This window comes from Saccopteryx bilineata, chromosome 4 (assembly GCF_036850765.1).
Source record: "Saccopteryx bilineata isolate mSacBil1 chromosome 4, mSacBil1_pri_phased_curated, whole genome shotgun sequence".
Lineage (NCBI taxonomy): Eukaryota > Metazoa > Chordata > Mammalia > Chiroptera > Emballonuridae > Saccopteryx > Saccopteryx bilineata.
In genome coordinates this window covers 79626534-79640415 of record NC_089493.1, presented here as the reverse complement: position 1 = coordinate 79640415, position 13882 = coordinate 79626534, and the positions used below count along the sequence as shown (strand labels likewise).

Below are 13882 nucleotides of genomic sequence, written 5' to 3'. Positions count from 1 at the left end.
CTTGGGACTCAAATATTTTGTTTATCAGCTTTTTAAGCTAAAATTAAAAATTCTTGTTGCCTTAGGATAAGTGAATTTGAAATAGTATTTTCATACTTTGGGATAATTTCCTATCCTAATTTTCCTATCCTAATTCACCCAACTAAAATAAGTAGTTTTCTGATTATACTCAGAGAGGAATTACTGTGGAAAAGAGTGAGAGACTTTGCAGGCTCTAAGGGGATATAGTCAACAGCAATTCTCTTACGGTTATGAATATACATATTTTTTTTGTGTCAGAGAGAGGGACAGGGGCAGAGAGACAGAAAGGGAGAGAGATGAGAAGCATCAGTTCTTCATTGCAGCACAGTTGTTCATTGATTGCTTTCCCATATGTGCCTTGACAGGGGGGGGGGGGATGGTACAGCAGAGTCAGTGACCCCTTGCTCAAGCTGGTGAGCCTTGCTCAAACCAGATGAGCCTGTGCTCAAGCTGGTGACCTTGGGGTTTTGAATCTGGGTCCTCTGCGTCCCAGTACGATGCTCTATCCAATGCACCACCACCTGGTCAGGCTGTGAATATTTTTACTACTAAATATTTTTGCCTTTAATGACATGGTCCAAAACCCTGTTGATATTTCAGGAAAGGAGTGACTTGGAATTTAGTTTATAATTTGAAGTTCTGTTGAAAGGAAAAGTGAATCACAGTATTAAATGTGTTAGTCTTCTGCTTCTCCCCCTAATAATCATATAAAAATGGTTAGTTTAACATATTATTTTGGAAGTGAGATCATTGTTGATAAAGCTGCTTTGATTTCTTATTGAATCTCAAGGCTCATACCTTGTCATATTTTAACTGATCATGCTTTCTAAACCATATGGGTTCTAACCTCTCTTTATCTTCTTAGTTCTGTCATGAAACTAAAAGTCGTTTAGGTTTTTGCACTTTATTTTTTTAGATTTTAGTCACTCAGACTATACATTAATGTATTTTGCGCCCATTCCCATTTGTACTATATTGACTTAATATTTTTATTTAAATCAAGTGATTTGTTTACTTAAGTTTATTTTTAAAAGGAGCGATCTTACTGTAATTAGAAGCCAACATTACTTGCCTGAATAGAGGTTAGCCTATAAGTTAAAATGCACTGGCAACAATAATGAAATATATATTCTAGCTAACTACTATAATGTATTCCTAGCATGTAGCTTGCTCTCTCTGTTAATGAAGAAAGCTAGAAAGTGTTGGCATATAAAGACATAATATCAAAGACCTGGGATTTTATTCTGTATAAAAAATCAAAAGATTAAAATTGAAAAGGAAATTACTTTCTGATAATGTGATATAGGTTAGTCTATATTCATATACCCCTAAAACCTATTACCTATCCTAATACCACTTGAGGAAATACTAATGTTAACAGATTTTTTTTTATTTGCTGTTTTACAAATGGGGCTGAATCACATAACTTGCTACATCTAAGGAAGTGTATATAATTTTGTTCTGGGTTTATGGAGAGTCCCAACTCAGTCACTTAGATGTCTGTGCTTTTTTATTTGACTTACCTTCTTTTTCTCTTGCCCCTTCCACATTTCCGTAACTACTGCCATAGTTAGCATGTGTATTAAAGGCTGTTTTTATTCTCTCAACTGGAGTAATTTAAGTTTTAATCACTCTAAAATTCAATTTAATAGAACTGTTCAGGCCCTGGCCGGTTGGCTCAGTGGATAGAGCATCGGTCCGGTGTGTGAATATTCCCGGTTCAATCCTCAGTCAGGGCACACAGGAGGAATGACCATCTGCTTCTCTTTTCCCCCCTCTCCCTTTTCTCTTTCTTCCCCTCTTTCAGCCAGGGCTTGATTGGTTTGAGCGTTGGCTCTGGTTGTGGAGGATAGCTTGGTTGATTCTAACATCGGCCCCAGACGGGTTGCTGGGTGGGTTCCAGTCAGAGTGCGCGCGTTAATCTGTCTCTCTGTCTCCCCTCCTCTCACTTTAAAAAAAATAATAAAGAAATGTTCAGGAAATTAAAGCTTTAACATGTTTTTTAATTCATTTACAACAGATGAATGCTTTCTGTTTAAATTGCACATTATTTCATTTTCAAGGGAAGTACTACATCTTCCATATATAATTTATCATTTAAATGTTAGGCATATGACTTTCTTTTAGAAATTTGATAGGTTTCTTGTGCAGAGTGCCTATCTGATAAGATATATGTTAAACTAAATCTTTGTGTTATTTATTGATTTTTCTATTTAGTGACAAAGTAATGAAAAGATTTATTAATGTTAGATAATTTTATTAATTTGAATGGCAATGTTAGACCAGTTTCATTAGCTTACTATCATTATTCCTGCCTCTTTATTCCCAAGGCCAGAAATCTGTCTGTAGATTACTCATTTTTTCTGTCTTTAGTATTTCTAAATGCTCTTGCAAACATTAAAGTGTATCTTTAGGTACTATCAGTGGTTTTAAATCTCTTAATTCACATCTTCTGCATTAACTTTTTGCTTTTTCTGTTTGCTTTAAAACTGTCTTTTGCCTCTTCCTAACCAGGCTTTATTTCTGCTTCTTTGATGTTTCTTAATTTCCTTTCATTTTGGGGGGGAGGAGTATGTATTATTTTCTTTTTGAAAAATAATTTTCACAAGTATATACACTTTTCTTATTTCTCAGTGAATTTTAAAAGCCAAGAAGTTTTTTTATACTTTATGTATACTCCTTGACTTAATCTTACATAGTTGAATATGATCTGTGAAACTAAGTCATAAGTCTAAGGAAGTGTATATAATTTTGTTCTAGGTTTATGGAGAGTCCCAACTCAGTCACTTAGATGTCTGTGCTTTTTCATTTGACTTACCTTCGTTTTCTCTTGCCCCTTCCACATTTCCATATGTGTTAACAGCTTGAATTTTAAAGTTGAAGAAGAGAATTTTGTCATAAATAATCTCACGAGCTTTAATGATAATTCAGATTTAGAAGCCTGCCCATGTTTTTTATTAAGCAGCATTATCTCTTTAAATGCACCTCTTAACAATTGATGCCTTCTTTTTTTTTACCAGCCCTAAGGCCCTGCGATGTCTGGTTAATGCTTAGGTTTAAGATAAATTGTTCTCAGCCATAGATCTATTAAGTAGTGTATCATAGAGGTACAGGATTTCACCAACTTTATAATTCAAATTAGAAGTTATTTGTAGCATGGTCAGATCCTGTGTCATAATATGTTTTCCTACCTGTGTTAAAGGGAAATTCTGATATTATGTTTTCATTTCCTGTTTTTCAGAAAACGCTTCTCATATTCCAGTGGCTACTCCACAGGTTTCTCCCAACACAGTGAAACGTGCTGGACCTCGATTGTTGTTGATTCCAGTGCAGCAGGGTTCTCCTACTGTTAGACCTGTCTCAAACACACAACTTCCTGGACATCGGATGGTCTTGCAGCCTATTAGGAGCCCAAGTGGAATGAACCTATTCAGGCACCCTAATGGGCAGATTGTACAGCTCCTCCCTTTGCATCAGCTTCGAAGCTCTAATACCCAGCCCAATTTGCAGCCTGTCATGTTCCGGAACCCAGGTATAAAACAAGATTTTTTGATGAGTTTTTCTTTTGTTGAATTACTTGGTCATGTGGTATGTTAATACACCAGAATTGGTCTCTTAGAATCACCTGTACAATTAAGAAAAATATATCTTGAATTGACCAGGTGGTGGCGCAGACAGGTGTCCCCAAACTACAGCCCGCAGGCCGCATGCGGCCCCCTGAGGCCATTTATCCGGCCCCTCGCCACACTTCCGGAAGGGGCACCTCTTTTATTGGTGGTTAGTGAGAGGAGCACTGTATGTGGCGGCCCTCCAACGGTCTGAGGGACTGTGAACTGGCCCCCTGTGTAAAAAGTTTGGGGACCCCTGGGCTAGAATGTCAGACTGTGGCACAGAGGACCCAGGTTTGAAACCCCAAGGTTGCTGGCTTGAGTGCAGACTCATTGGTCTTGAGCACAGGGTCGCTGGCTTAAGCATGAGATCATAGATATGACCCCATGGTCGCAGGCTTGAGCCCAAAGGTCACTGGCTTGAGGAAGGGGTAATTCACTCTGCTGTAGCCTCCTGGTCAAGGCACATAGGAGAAAGCAATCAGTGAACAACTAAGGAGCTACAATGAAGAATTGATGCTTCTCATCTCTCTCCCTTCCTGTCTGTCTATCCCTATCTGTCCCTTTCTCTGTCTCTCTCAAAAAAGAAAGGGGAGGGGAGGGGAGGGGAGAATGTGTCTTGAAAGCCTTGATATAGGCAGTGGTGATCTAAAGGTTCTTTTTTTTCTTACCAGGGTCTGTGATGGGAATCCGGTTACCAACTCCTTCCAAGCCTTTAGAGACTCCACCATCTACTGCTTCATCCTCTACTTTTTCTGTTATGAGTCCTGTAATACAGGCTGTTGGGTCTTCTCCAGCAGTGAATGTTATCACTCAGGCACCATCAGTGCTTTCTTCTGGACCTAGTTTTGTGTCTCAGTCTGGTACATTGACCCTGAGGATTTCCCCTCCTGAACCACAAAACTTTGCAAGTAAAATAGGCTCTGAAACCAAAATAACCTACAGCTCAGGAGGGCAACCTGTTGGTACAGCCAGCCTCATTCCTCTCCAGTCTGGTAATTTTGCCTTATTGCAGCTCCCAGGACAAAAACCTGTTCCCAGCTCCATTCTTCAGCATGTTGCTTCTCTTCAGATGAAGAGAGAATCCCAGAATGCAGACCAGAAGGATGGAACAAGCTTTTTAAAAAGAGAGCAGGAAACTAAGAAGACCCTGCAGTCAGAAGAAGCTGTAGACTCTGAAGCTAAGGTAATAAAGCAAAAAAACTTAGGAGCTACTGCCTCAGAAGAAACCCTGAATGATTCCTTGGAAGATGGGGGTGATCATTTGGATGAAGAATCCCTTACAGAGGAAGGTCTTTCAACTGTTAAACCTTCTGAGCACTCCTATATCACTGGGTCACGCACACCTGAAGAGGATAAAAATGTTGATGAAGATGGGATTAGGAATCATAACAGTTCCAAAGAAAGACTTACTCTTCTAGAAGTTAAGACCATTTCTGAAAGAGCCAGTAATATGACAGCCCAAAGTATAAGTAATGTGCAGCTTAAAAAACTTGGTAATGTGAAAGTGGAACAGCAGAAAGGATTAGACGGTTCAGAGGAAAAATCAAATAAGTTTTCAATCATCTCTAAGGAAGACTGTAAACTTGACTTACCAGAGAGCATAGTTGTGGAGCAACATCGATCTAATTTACAACCGGAGGCCAAAAAGAAGGGCCTTGGAGACTCTCTAATGGACAGTTTTAGGGAGAGATGGAGAAAACACCTAAGGGGCCCTTTGACCCAGAAATGTGTTGGAACTTCACAAGAATGCAAGAAAGAGGCAGATGAGCAGTTAATTAAAGAAATAAAGACTTGTCAGGAAAGTTCAGATATGTTTCAACAAGAACAACGCATCTCCAACTTACTTGGAAAAAGTGGAACTGAGAATATTAGAGTTTTAAAAACTGAATGTGATTCTTGGAGTAGGATTTCTAGTCCTGCACCCTTCTCCGTTGTTCCTAGGAGAGCTACAAAAGGGAGCAGAAGGGAAGGACGTTTTCAAGGTCACTTACTGCTATCAAGAGAACAGATACAACCAAAGCAAGAGAAGAAGTGTGGGAGAAGCAGTGCTGACTTCAGTGTTTTGGATTTGGAGGAAGATGAGGAAGATGAGAATGAGAAAACCGATGATTCTATTGATGAAATTGTGGATGTTGTTTCAGACTACCAGAGTGAGGAGGTTGATGATGTAGAAAAGGTGGTGAGCCTATTTTTGTTGTGACTGAAACCTCAAGAATTTAAATGATTGTTTGAGACAGTAGTTTTTCAGAAGATCACTAAGACCTTGATACATTCAGTTGGATGCTTAGATTTAGATCATGATTAAATGACTGTCGTTTTTTGGTTGTGTCAGTCAGATAACATTTATTGAGCTTACATTGTTCTTTGAGACTTGTTTGATATGGAAAGGCTGGCCTTTGCTGGATAGATGCTTGAGAATTCCTACCAAGTTAGGTTTAAAAAAAAAATCCTGAAACCATTACTCCTATTTGACCCAAATTAGAGTGTGGGTTTTTTTGTTTTTTTGTTTTTGTTTTTTTTTACATTTTCTATATAAAGCAATTGAAGCTTATCTGGTGGATATATAAGAAACAGGGAATAGGTGACTAGAACTTGGGGAGAACTTATTGCCCTGCATTTAGAGAGATATTCTTTTTGGAGAAAAATGGAAAATACCATTTAATATTTTAATATGACCGTGCCTTCAGTCACTCTCTATCTCCTGAAATTAAATAGTTTTTAGAATTTATATTTTGAACTTTGGTTGTTGTCATTCCTAATATGACCTTTATAATTTATTTTTCTGGGGCCATTTTTGTAGGGTTTCTATTTAGGGTTGTATTTGCTGAACTAAGTAACTGAGTGTTAGGTATGATATAGGGCAGAAGTGGGGCAAACTTTTTCTGTAAAGGGCCAAATTATAAATGTTTTAAACTTTCCAGGTTTGATGGCTTGCTGTTGCAACTGTTCAATTGCTGTTGTAGCATGAAAGCAGCCATGAACAGTAATAAATGAATAAGTGTAATAGCTGTGTTCCAGTAAAACTTGATTTACCAAAACGGGGTTGGCTGTGGTTTTCTGACCCCTGACATGGTATCTGCTATAAATCATAAGGAGATTATACCTAGCTGCCTGTGGGATGCCTTGAAATCTAAATGGAGTCCCTCTCTCCAGTAGTAGATAATATGGACCTTTGCAGATTGTCATGTAATGGGGTGTTTTAGAATCTCACTTCCTTGATGTTCACTCAGTCTTTATGTTACTTGATCCTTCTATGTTAATAACTAATTGCCTTATGCAGATAAAACAACAAAGTGATTAGTATTTTTAAACTCTAAAATGTTTAAATAATTTAATGTTGGTTAATTTTGTAACCTCAGTTGTCTTGTTAATAAAACAAGGATCTAGCTCTACAGTGGGATGATTCTATAGCATTTGCCTTATTTATCTCTAACCTAATACCTTCTGAGGGCAGATATATGTAGGTAACTGAAGAATCTGAATTCACTGCGTTTGGGAGTTAGATTGCAGATCTTGAGCTTTTTGCAGTCTCCCATTGTTAGCCTGGGTGAGCATCAGACCAAAAACAGTCCAACTTTAAAATCAGTGAAAACTATTACTGTTGTAAAACTGATTTAATAGAATATTTCGAGTGTCTTTAAATTTTTTTTTAAATTTATTGATGTTAGAGAGGGCAACATTGTTTGGTTATTCCACTTATTTATGCATTCATTGGTTAATTCTTGCATGTGCCCAGTCTAGAGATGGAACCCGCAATCTTGGCATATTGGGACGATACTAGAACCAACCAAGCTATCTGAACAGGAGAGTGTCTTAATTATACAGGGTGGCATTGCTTGCATTTTCTAATAGGGAATCTGACATACAAGATACACTGACCTTTTTAGAAGTAAGGACCATTATATTAAAAGATCTCTAAAATCTGAGTTCTACATTGTATTTATACACATGTATACACCCACGATACCTTTCTTTTCTTTTTCTTTTTGGTGAGAGGAGGAGAGTTAGTGAGGCAGACTCCCTGCATGTGCCCTGATCGGGATCCACTCAGCAACCCCTTTGTGGCCAATGCTTAAGTACCGAGCTATTTTTAGTGCCTGAGGTTGACGCGCTCAGACCAGCTGAGCTATCCTCAGGACTTGAGGCTATGCTCGAACCAGTTGAACCACTGACTGAGGGAAGGGAATCAGGAGAGAAGAGGGAGAGGGAGAGAAGCAGATGTTCGCTTCTCCTGTTTTCCCTGACTGGGAATCGAACCTGGGATATCTATATGCTGGGCCCACACTATCCACTAAGCCACTGGCCAGGGTCCACCCACTGTATCTTTATGCTTGTGATTAGCATTATATTGGATACTGTAAGGAAAGTTGTAAGTAGCCTCTTTTATTTAAACCTTCCATTATGAAGTTTATTGGATATTTATAGAGCCTGAAGTTAAAGTCATGCAGTGTAGGCAGACATTCTTCAACTTAAATATTATAAAGCATCTACCTACATTATTATCCAGACTGTAGATTCTGTTGGGTCTCCATTGATTTAGCTTCCTGGAGTTAATTTTAAATTTATTTATTTTTCTTTCTTTCTTTTTTTTTTTTTTTTTTTTTTTTATTTTTCCAAAGCTGGAAACGGGGAGAGAGTCAGACAGACTCCCGCATGCGCCTGACCGGGATCCACCCGGCACGCCCACCAGGGGGCGATGCTCTGCCCCTCCGGGGCGTCACTCTGCGCTGACCAGAGCCACTCCAGCGCCTGGGGCAGAGGCCAAGGAGCCATCCCCAGCGCCCGGGCCATCTTTGCTCCAATGGAGCCTTGGCTGCGGGAGGGGAAGAGAGAGAAAGAGAGGAAGGAGAGGGGGAGGGGTGGAGAGGCAGATGGGCGCCTTTCCTGTGTGCCCTGGCCGGGAATCGAACCTGGGACCTCTGCATGCCAGGCTGACGCTCTACCACTGAGCAAACCGGCCAGGGCAAGTTAATTTTAATATATGTTGTTTACATTGTTTAAATTAAGTATACTTCATTTAAATTGTGCTTAAATTGGGGGACATAAATGATGGCTTGCATTTAGTGTCTGTCAGCCTTATGAAGCCTATAATTTTGGGGTAATTTTTGGGGGGAGTAATTTTTATAGCAAGTTTAAATATAGATTGGGATGCTTTATTTTGAGTTGTGCCTCTCTGGTACAGTATGATTATACACTGCTCACAGATACTAGGGGATATTTTATCGCTTCATATTCATTTTGAAATATCCCTTAATTTTTGTGAACACTATAGATAGCATTTTCTCTGTTTAGTTTTTGGCATAGTAAACACTACTTTTAAAGGTAGACTAAATAATCTGCATTTCTCAATCTGTATAGTATATAAAGTGCATATAATATGTATTATATATACTACATATAAATAAATAATAGCACAGGGAGTTTCTGTGACGAGTGCTCAATAAATGCTTACAGATTGACTCATTTTTTGGTATAATTAGCAAGTAGTGCAAGCCTGGGCTGCATTTGATACCAGAAATTCTTCAAAAGCTCTTGTTCTGTGGGTTTGAAAGATTTAAAAGATTGAGCTATATTTTAATTTCCATATCTGCCTTAAGTCTGTTTTTGTGGATGTCTGGTATGGGGTTAGCTATGAAGCACTTTTAAAAAATTGTTTTTCAATTACAGTTTATAGTCAATATTATTTTGTATTAGTTTTAGGTACATAGCATAGAGTTAGTCAATCATGTATTTTACAAAGTGCCCCTCCAGCTCTCACCTGGCACCATCCATATTCATCACAATGTTATTGGATATGTTCCGTAGGCTGTACTTTACATCCCTGTGACTTTTGTAGCTACCAATTTGTACTTCTTAATTGCGTCACTGTTTTTACCCAGTCCCCTCAAATCATTAACCCCCCTGCAACCATTACTTTTTTCTCTGTATCTATGAGTCTGTTACGAAGCACTCTTAAAATAGAACCTGAATTTTTTTTCTATTTTTCTCCTTGCCAAATTTTATTTTACTGCTATTTCATCTTAAGGTTTATGCAGATTTAATATATCCGTACCAGAATTTTGTTCGCATCAGTACAGCCTTTTGGGGGACTCTGCTCAGTCTAATGATGTCTGTTTAATATATATCTGAGTTATACTGTAGTTCTTGGTTGTTAGCTCCATCCATATGTTACTTTATGAGTTAATTTCTTTTTATGATTAACACATTTAGGATTATCAGTACTCATGGTATAAGATCAGTGCTTGGTACTATTTGGTTTTTATAAGGGGAGCATTTGGTTGAATAGTTGAGGTGTGCTTCTTCCCAATACTTTATTAACTGTTGGAATGCTGTATTTCAGAATAACTGTGTAGAATTCATTGAGGAGGATGAGGAGCAGGTGGATATTGAGACTGTAGAAGAGCTCTCCGAGGAAGTCAATGTTGACCACATGAAGACCACAACTGCCCACACACAGACTTTTAAACAGACGTAAGTTTTTATTTCTTTTTGAATTATTTGTTTTTGACCATAAACAAAATATTCTGTTTAGGAGCTCTGGGTAACTGACCTGGTTCCTTTATTTGTCTTTTTTCTGAGTAGAGGATGAAGAGAGTAGCTGGAATTCAGAGGTAATTAACTTGCCTTTGTTATTGCTAGGAGACATTGTGTAAATGTGAATAAATAACATATGCTTTTGGAATCTACACATTGATATTGAAATATTGGTTTTGCTAGTTTGTAGTTACTGAAGCTTGGGAAGTCTTTAATCCCTCTGAATCTTTGATTCCTTACATTGAAATGAGGAAAATTTCCCCATTTGAAGTGTTAAATGAGATAATTTATGCAACTAGCATAACTGATACAGTGGATTTTCCAGTGAAGGTTAGTTCCTTTATCTGTTAAGAAAAAGACATTAAATTCTAAATGTGGTTACTTTACTAAACAGATGAGATATAGTTGGGAAAATTTTCCTACTTGTTCTACAGATGAGATGAAAATACAGAGGATGTGATGACTTGCTCAGGAAAATTTATTTCATTTTCTGTTTTAGTGAACCTTGTGTTTATTAGGGATTAGGGTATAGGAGAAAGGGCAAGATGATAGTGAGTTCTTATTTTTGTGCCAGACATTGTGCTATTTCTGTTATTACCTCATTAACCACCATATAAAGTAGCAATGAGTTGAGAAAGGAATGCTTTTTAAAAAATTGAATTTATTGAGGTGATACTGGTTAACAGAATTATATAAGTTTCAGGTGCACAATTCTACATTTGTACATTGTATTTTTTGTTCACCCCCCCCCCAAGTCAAATCTCCTTCTTTCACCATTTATCCACTCTATACACTCCTCTACTTGCCCCCATCTTCCCCACCCCAGTAATCACCACATTGTTGTCCGTGTTCATGAATTTTTGCTCAGTGCCTTCACTGCCCCCCAGCCCCCTAATCCTTCCTACTCCGGACAGCTGTCAGCCTTCTCTCTATCTGAGTCTGCCTCTGTTTTGCTTGTTCATTTTGTTCATTAGATTCCACATATGAGTGAAATCATGTTACATGTCTTTCACAGACTTATTTCACTTAATATAATGCTCTTCAGGTCCATCCATGCTGTTGCAAAGAGAAAGTAATTCTTTATTGCTAGTGATGTTTGGAAAGTCTAAGGAGGGGGAAAGTAAGTGGTCCTAGTAGCTTTCTTCATTCCAGAGCCATTTGGAGTCTACTTCAGTTGCCTTCTGCTTAAGGATGAAAGAGTGTAAATCTCTTGAAAACTTAATTTGACTTAAAGTCAGCAGTATTGGCTGGATGTAAGTTCAGCATACTAAAATTGAGTTCAAAAACAACAACAATAAAAAAAATGTAATCTAAAAACTACCATTTACAATAGTAATAAAAAAACTGGTATCAACAAAAGTTGTGCAAGACTTGTATAAATTGTTATTCAAACACATTGAAAAAGAATTCACTAAATGGAGGCATATCATGTTAATGAACTGAAATAATAAAGGACCAGGACCAAGAATAACACAGAAAGAGCAGACACTGTTGTAAAGGAAAAGATTAAGAATTTAAAACATTTTGTCTATCAATACCACTAAACAGTAAGAAGATAAACTCAGACTATAAGGAAAATATTTGCAGTAGTGTTTAACAAAGTATTGTTATCAATGATATAAAATAACTGTTACAAGTGATTCAGTTAGAAAAGGAAGTAATGTATATTTCAGGCAATTCACACAAGAGGAAACTTGAATGGCCAGTAAACAATGAAAATTAGTTAAACCTCACAAGTAATTAGGGAAATGCAAATTAAAACACAATGACTTTATTAATTCATACCCATAACATTGGTAAAATAGAAATTTCTAATAGTACTGTTGTTATCTATGTAGTTGTAGAGTAATGGGAACATAATACAGGTGGGGAGTATAAATTGTTATAATCACTTTGTTCTTTTCTTTTTTTTTGTATTTTTCTGAAGTTGGAAATGGGGAGACAGTCAGACTCCCGCATGTGCCCGACCGGGATCCACCCGGCATGCCCACCAAGGGGCGATGCTCTGCCCATCTGGGGCATTGCTCTGTCGCAACCAGAGCCATTCTAGCACCTGAGGCAGAGGCCACAGAGCCATCCTCAGCGCCCAGGCAAACTTTGCTCCAATGGAGCCTTGGCTGTGGGAGGGGAAGAGAGAGACAGAAAGGTGGGAGAGGGGGAGGGGTGGAGAAGCAGATGGGCACTTCTCCTGTGTGCCCTGGCCGGGAATTGAACCCGGGACTCCTGCACGCCAGGCCGACGCTCTACCACTGAGCCAACCGGCCAGGACCTGTTATAATCACTTTGGAGAGAGGTATAAAATTACTAAAGTTAAAAGATGTGCATGCCTTTCTCCAACCATCTATTCTACTCCTCAGTGTATGCTCTAAAAAAGCTCACACATGTACAAGGGATCATGTATGGGATTTTCCATTGTAGCAACATGAAAATTGGAAACAACCTAAATAACTACTAACATTCTGAAAAAATAAATCTTGGAAAATTTATACTTTAGGATACTATGTAGCAGTTATAATGATTTAATTAGAACTATGTATATCACCTGTCTCAGATGAGATGTTGAGTGAAACAGATCAGTTGAGACATACACTGTACTGAATATATAATGTTTAAAGTATTGTGTAATATTTTCTATTTAGGGGTATATCCTACATACCTAGTAAAACTAAGTATGTATATGGTAAACTCAGCTTGGGAGTGTTTACCTATGATTTGGAAGGAAGGAAATGTGATTGAGTAGGTTGCACATAGGATCTCTTCATTTTTAGAGGTTTTATTTCTCAAGCTAGGGGGTAAATACCTGGCTTTTCATTATGTTGTTTATACTGGTTTGTATGTCTGAAATATGTCATGATTGAAATAAGTAATTAGGTTTAGGGGCTATCTGGACACTTTCTTAGGGAAAGAATAAATTCTGTTGCCACGTACAGACCCTGAAGAAAAGCTGTTATAATTTAGACAGTTTGGGGTGGTTTAATTTAATACAGCTGTGAAAATAGGTCTTGGATTATTGAATTTCGGTAAGATATTGAAAAATACTGTCTTTATCTAGGTGCCGTACCCATATCTCTGCAGATGAAAAAACTGCTGAAAGGAGTCGAAAGGTATTTATAATATATTTAATGATAGGTACTCATTTAATAAAATTGATAACATTTGTCCTTAGGGTTAAAACAATGTTAACCTGTGTTAGAGATATTTAGAGTTAGTCTTACCAGTGAGTTAATATAATAAGGTTTGTTAATGCTTTTTATTTGCTTAATTCTTTACTATACCCAGATGATAAAATAATTTAGAAGAATTAAAATGGATATGGAGCTTATATAACACACTAGTTTTCTTAAATTCCATATCCATTTTAATCCTATAATGTAATGATATAATATAAAACAAGCTGGCATTCTTCAGTGATTTTCAGTGACCTAAAAAATTAATTGTTATCTATAATGATGGCTGGCAAGTCAAGGAGCTACGAAACTATAAGTCTTTGATTTTATCAATGCATTTACTATGTATCATAATACCATATTTAAGCAAGATTTTCTCTTTCTCCTTACTAACACTAGGAATAGAAGAGAGTTTGGTTGTTTAAATCATTTTCCAGTTGCAGTTGCTATTCTGTGTGTGTGTGTGTGTGTGTGTGTGTGTGTGTGTGAGAGAGAGAGAGAGAGAGAGAGAGAGAGACCGAAAGAGAGAGGGAGATGAGAAGCATCAAT

At 37.7% G+C, this 13882-nt stretch overlaps 1 protein-coding gene across 15 annotated transcripts in view; it reads left to right on the top strand.

Annotated features, from left to right (window-relative positions):
* Positions 1–13882, top strand: part of MGA (MAX dimerization protein MGA) — a 196763-nt gene that overhangs the window by 169217 nt on the left and 13664 nt on the right. For 11 of the 15 annotated variants that reach the window (XM_066276986.1, XM_066276985.1, XM_066276989.1 and 8 more), the window contains 4 exons: positions 3263–3553; positions 4304–5808; positions 9973–10103; positions 13219–13270. In XM_066276986.1, the coding sequence (XP_066133083.1) occupies positions 3263–3553; positions 4304–5808; positions 9973–10103; positions 13219–13270 (1979 nt within the window). Of the gene's footprint in view, positions 1–3262; positions 3554–4303; positions 5809–9972; positions 10104–13218; positions 13271–13882 lie in introns of those variants that run through there. The other 4 variants (XM_066276996.1, XM_066276993.1, XM_066276990.1 and 1 more) reach the window with 3 other exon arrangements.